Below are 6,000 nucleotides of genomic sequence, written 5' to 3'. Positions count from 1 at the left end.
GACAACAATTGATGGGTGGATGAGAATAAGCATGGGTTAGTGTTCTTCCTGATGATCGACATGTGCCTCCCGGAAAACACGAATCAAATGAAATAACATATGGCCAGATAAAATGAAGGAACGGGAAGGAAGAAGTAGAAGGAAAAACTAACGAACTGACTAACTAATGCAGATGATGCAAATCTGGGGGTGTGTGCGGCGATGTGATGATGATGAAACACAAAAAAAAAAAAAAAGAAAGGTAAAAAAAAACCGAAATGATCTCAATGACAACGACAAACAAACAATGATGATGAAAAAAATCAGTTGAACAAACAAACAAACAAACGGAATGACCAGGCGCGAGCGATGCCAATTCGAAACTTCAGATAGTCCTCCCTGATGATTTTTTTTCTGACTTTTTTTTTTGGCAAATTTCAAGAGGCTAATCGCGAACAAAGGGAACCACAGGATAAGATCGAAAGCGAAACACAAAAAGGGAAAAGAGAAAAAAATATGCTGAAAAAAAGGGAACAAAAGATGCCAGATAACCGTCCGTCCCCATCTCAGATCCGGCTGTCACTTGGTCCTAATATCCGCCCCCATTGTGTCCGCGTACGAACATCTCCAGACAAGACACACACGGGGGCGGATATCGATAGTAGCAAAAAGTCGTTGTCATTGAAACATCCCGGATCTGGATTTCTTCCCCTTTCGTCTCCTCATACTTGCTTACTACCTTACTATGCCGTTCGATCTAGCTAGTAAGGTAGAGTAGCAATCAACCCTGGGGCCAGAAACCGTTAGCTCACGAACGTATCCCTTCCCTTTGTGGATGGATCTGGGGCTGGAAGTTAGGCGCGAGTGGATCTTCGGCAACTCACTAACCTGTGGCACCCACCCCCCGGAGGAGGAAGGGGAATGGGCATAGCATGAAACTATCTAGCCACCGTGGTTAGGGCAGTTGTAGCCCTCTCGGCGGCGGATCTGCTGTCTGACGCCAGTGCAAGAGGTCCCTCGCTTGGCGCAGTAGACGACATCACCCTCGGCGACAGTGCAGCCGCAGTCGTACTTGAAGAAGTACTGGGAGCACATAGTGGCGGTGGGAGGGGACTGGGAGGGACTTGAAACTGGTGGAGTAGAAAGAAGAAGGAATTCGTAGAGATGAGCACTTTGGAGCGCAAGTGCGAGAGGAAGAGTAGAAAAGAGAAGATGGTGTGAGAGTGAGAGAGGGAGATTGAGAAGTTGTGGACAGGCTGAACTGAGCTAGCTGGTTTGCTTTGCTTTGCTTTGCTTGCTTGAGTGCTTTGATGGATTGTTGATGGTTCTGATTGTCCGATGGGGGAGTGCGAAGGGGTCTTTAAATAATTGAGGCTGCAGTCTCCTGGACTACTGACCGGTAGTGGTGGTGGTAACAAGCGTTGGTACGTCCGTCGTAGGAGCAGTAAGTGTGGTTGTGGTGGTGGTGAGTCTCGAATCAGAATCCCAAATGATAAAGATGACTGCGGTTGACTGTGCCGCAACAACGCCAGTCTACGCCCACAATTGTTCAGTTGGCGTAGGGCCAGTTTGTGACTCAACCCGGCCAATCACAATTAAAAGAAATAATTTTCTATGCAAGGATTAAATGGCGGTTAAGTAAAAAAAAAAAGAATATAAAAAAAATCATCAATCATAAATCAATCGTTGTGTTGTAGTGGCAGTGGTGGTAAGTCTTGGGGGGGGATGTGATGATCACATCGCAGCGAAAAGAGTCAAAAAAAAAAATGAATGGATGGATGACCGTCAGAAGAAGGTTAGGCAAGGAACGGGAAACTAACTACGGCTTGCATCTTGCTTTTTCTTCCTTTCTTTTTTTTCCCTGCACTCGGTTCTCTTTTCCCATTTTTTTGGGCTCAGCCCTCCCTCAACACGGACCAATAAAGCCGTTGCGCCGGAGAATCAGTTGGTGATTCGATCTACATCACACTCGAATCCTTCTTCCAAGTAGATTTTTTAATATAACAGTATCCCAACATATGATTCAGTCTGCATCTGCATCTCAATGCCTTTGGCTTTTCCCATGATGCCCCTCCCTCCCCCCTTCCCACCCAGCGGACTGGCGGCTATGCGAATCAGAAAGCCTGAGATCACCCACATCGGGGATCAGCCTGGGAAGGCATCTTTTCCGGAATAGGAAAATGAACGTGTATCTGACTAGCATGATCATGCATCGGCCCAAAGTGATGTGAGCCCCTCGAGGATGGTGGAGGGGCAAAGGAACGCATTAGACTTCCGCTGCTGCATCATGCGAAGGTTGACATCATCTTCACATCTACACGTCCTTCCTGCGGCAGGGAAAGACCCGTCAAGGATATGCATGCGCAAACCCAACAATTGAATTATCAAATCAGTCCCCGCAGACAACCAACAGTAGTTCGATTGCGAAGGGGGTCATGCTGCAGTCTAGAATGAGCCCCGGACCAAAGCATCTGACGAATGCAAGACCGCAGACGACCAGATCCACTCATCAAGGCGCACATCTGGCGACTGTTCTCTCGCTATCATGTGTCCTCGACACCGGATTGAGCGGGAATGGAGGGGAGCAGGATTGGCATGGCCACCGGCAGTCCAATATGATCGCGCCGATATCAGAGTTCGGGGAATCACCCCCACCAGCTTGGTCTGACCGTTTGGCACCTGGCGCTGTTTGGCTGGAGAAGGCTGCGCAGGATTAGTCGATCCATGAGCCACCTGCTCCTGTCAGGGGCCGCCGCAGTTCCTAAGAGTGCATCCTGTCCCACGTCAAACATCATCCTGCTGCGGGTCGCTGGGATCAACAAGGTGTGTCAGAGTCCCGGAGCCGACATGCGGAAGCTAAAGAGATGAACATGCAAGAACTGCTGTGCCGTCACAGACACGTTGGGTCATAGCCGTCCCAGTGACCAATGTCTGAGCCCCAGAACCTTGACGCAGTTGGTGATATCAGTGACATCCACAAGGTCTGAACACACAAGAGCCTGACTGCCTTTCCCTCCTCTTGGCTCCAGTTGTTGGGAATAGCTCGGGGGCCAGAAGTTGTCCGACATCAGCACGAGCCAGCAACTGAGCGTTGCTTAGCTTAGTCCCTCATGGGTCTGGGGGATTACAGCGTTGGTGTGATAGTGAGCCAGGTGTGCCATGGCCGAGGCTAACTAGAGTAAATCGGCAGTGCCAGCCAGGCCAGGCCGTCTCCGCCTATCGATTTTTCCATGATCAACCACCAGCAACTAGGCTGAATGGGAAACATCGGGCTGAGGCAGCGAGACCATGGAGTTCGAAGGGTCGGCACAGCACTTGCGGCGCTTCTTCCATGGGCCTCTGCATGTTTCACTGAGCCCTTTCAGCCGCTGAGTGGCCGCGCCACTCAGGGCGATACGGCGCAGGGCCCGAAGGCGCTAAAACGGCGACGGTCGACAGGTTTCGACCAGCGGGCACGGCCATCTTTTAGCCGCCGTTGGCTCCCGGGAGGGGGAATGGCGCCGATGATGGGACCGACGCGTGATGGTTCCTGGCCTGAACCTGGGTTTTGGCCTGTTCCTGAAGGGGGCTTTGTTTTCTAGTCGCTGTGGTTGATTCTTGCGCGCAGCTCCTGTCAGCCACGTGATGCCGGGCTGGTTTGAGCCGCCTGCTTGCTTGGCTCCATACTCCCTTTGGTTTTTCTCCCTCCAGCATTCCCTTCATCTCGTTCTCGCGCCTCGTTTTTATTTCGGAGAGGGGACCTGCTAGTCTCATTCAATTGACCACCAGTCAGTCTATTCAACTCAACTCCTTACCATGGAACCCTCCCCCGGACCACCATCTCCGCCCGTCGGGTATTCCCAGCTTCCCGTTCCCTGAAGCTTCCGACTTCACACCATGGTCTAGTCCTTCCCCGACCGATGCTGTTTTCTAGCGGCTTCTGTGACTTCTTCCAAGCAAGGGGGGAAAGATTCGGATCATTATGATTGAAAAGCAGATGTGGCTGCCCCCAGTCAAGATTCCTCAAGGAAGGGTAATTCTAGAAGGCGATCTCCGAGGGGAAGTAGAAGTTGCAGTCGAGATTCCGGGGGGTTCATGTGGCCTGGGGAACATCACCAAAATCAACAGGAAAAGAATCGAAAAAGAATGCAGCGACGACTTGGCAGACCCGCTTCTTTCCTTTTCCCCCAAAGAATGGGCAAAACTCGCCTCGTTCCTGACGTTGCCTCTTATCGCCTCTTTCCTCCCACGTTCCTCAGAACTCGTCACGGGACGGTTCGGCCTCAGTCAATAGTGCCTTGGCCACGGCTCTTGGTTGCTGATCATCCGAGGCTGGGCTCGGAGTCGTGGCGGTCATGATGCTTGTGTAGGGGACCCCCCAGGCCCAGCTCACCCAACCAGAACGTCCACCGCATGCTGCTCGGGTATGACTATTGCCAAAGCCAAGAGATGCAAAGGAAGGGGGGATTTTCAAGGATGACGTTCTCAGCCCCTCCTTTGTGATAGTCCGTTTCGCAGGCATGTGAATTACAGCGTGTCCCCGGTCCACCGTCGGGTATGAGGAATAGGCAAGCCACTGCTTGTCCCTCCACTTATCTGCTTCTGCAGCTGGGCTAGAATCGGTAGTTCGCCTGATCGACACCATCTCCGGTCAACCCCTCTTCCCTGCGATAATGGCTTGGCTGAGCACTGCCAGAGCTATATAAGGGTGGCCGATTCCAGCCGATGAAGTGCTCATCCATCCTTCTTCTTCCAAGCAACTCTGCAAGAAAAAAGTTCTCTCTTACTCGAATCCAAGTCACTTCAAGACTTTACCATTTTACCTACTTCCAAAAGACTCCTTGTCAACACTTCCATCAATCACCATGTACTCCTACACCCCCACCTCCAAGTTCCTTGTCCTGGCCCCTACCGAGTCGGCTCCTCTCTCTACCTCGACTCCAGTCCGTGAGCGCTCCAGCAGCCAGTCCTCCACGACCAGCGGAACTACGCAGCGCCCTGGACTCAGTCGTCTGCCCAGCGGCTTCCTCTACCTGGGCGTCGACACTCGCGACGCTGCTTCCGTCTAAGCCTCCCGGCAGCAAGAACAAATTCAATTCGACGAATCGCGCTGGACACGATTTCCTTGCCTCGCACCTCATCGTCTGACGGGGGAACTAAAGTCTCACCCCGCAGACCGAAAGAAGATCACTACTAGTTCTTGTCATGGGTTTTTGACGTTATTGGACGAGCGACCATTCGGGGGAAACAAAGTGCGGGGCCCGATGTTTTCTTTTTCTTGGGTTGCAAGATTCATTGCTTTTTTGCCATTTCACTCTACGCCAAGTCTACACCTCATGTTCATAGCCTCCTTTGCACAATCATAATGATACCATACTCCTTGCCTGGGCTGCGCTGCCTAGACAATCCTGAATGACTGCCAAGGGTCCATTGATATGTGCCAAGCATTGTGCCATCAGATAAACCGCAGTTCCTGTTGCACAGCCAAGCAATGATAGATTCTGCCGATCAACCCTTTTGGGACTTGCCAAGCCAGTTTGACCCCTTGAATGATTTTCCCTGTAGATAAGAGGAAGAGGATGAGAAAAAATAAAAACAGAAAGCCTCGAACCCTGAACCTTGTAGACAATCCTAGTTTAATTAAACATGGCTGCACACCGTACGGCGTACTCCGTTCATGCGTCGGAGTAAAAGGGCCCGACAGGGTTTCGTAGATAACTAGTGGCCGTGGCAGGTAACTAACTCTGCTATCTACTAACTATCTATCTAGACCAGACCAGACCCGAACGGCGCGATCTCAGATCTAGCCCCAGCCCCCGGTGACAACTTGCAGTATGGATGTGCCCTTTCCACTTGGTCACGAGGTCTGCACAGAGCTGCAACTTGCCTCTCCGGATGCTGAGATACGTACATCCGCGGGCAACGCAAGCATGCTACTGCTGCTGCTGCTACTGCACCCAACTTCAGCCCAACTCCCACACCACATGCTGTGAGTAAAATAAGTAGGTTTGCAAACCATCCTTATTTCTTGGTTTGTTTACC

The 6,000-nt window shown here is 51.4% G+C and overlaps 1 protein-coding gene across 1 annotated transcript; it reads left to right on the top strand.

The window, feature by feature from the left end:
* Positions 1–4,823: 4,823 nt before the first annotated feature.
* ASPBRDRAFT_193033 (uncharacterized protein) lies at positions 4,824–5,106 on the top strand (the record flags this gene model as incomplete). The annotated part of the gene is made up of 2 exons (XM_067620553.1): positions 4,824–4,905; positions 4,979–5,106. The coding sequence occupies 2 exons, from the start codon at positions 4,824–4,826 to the stop codon at positions 5,104–5,106; spliced, it is 210 nt and encodes a 69-aa protein (XP_067481551.1).
* Positions 5,107–6,000: the final 894 nt, after the last annotated feature.

This window comes from Aspergillus brasiliensis, assembly GCF_001889945.1.
Source record: "Aspergillus brasiliensis CBS 101740 unplaced genomic scaffold ASPBRscaffold_3, whole genome shotgun sequence".
Classification (NCBI taxonomy): domain Eukaryota; kingdom Fungi; phylum Ascomycota; class Eurotiomycetes; order Eurotiales; family Aspergillaceae; genus Aspergillus; species Aspergillus brasiliensis.
The sequence above is the reverse complement of the archived record's forward strand: the minus strand, read 5'-3'. Positions and strand labels throughout refer to the sequence as shown.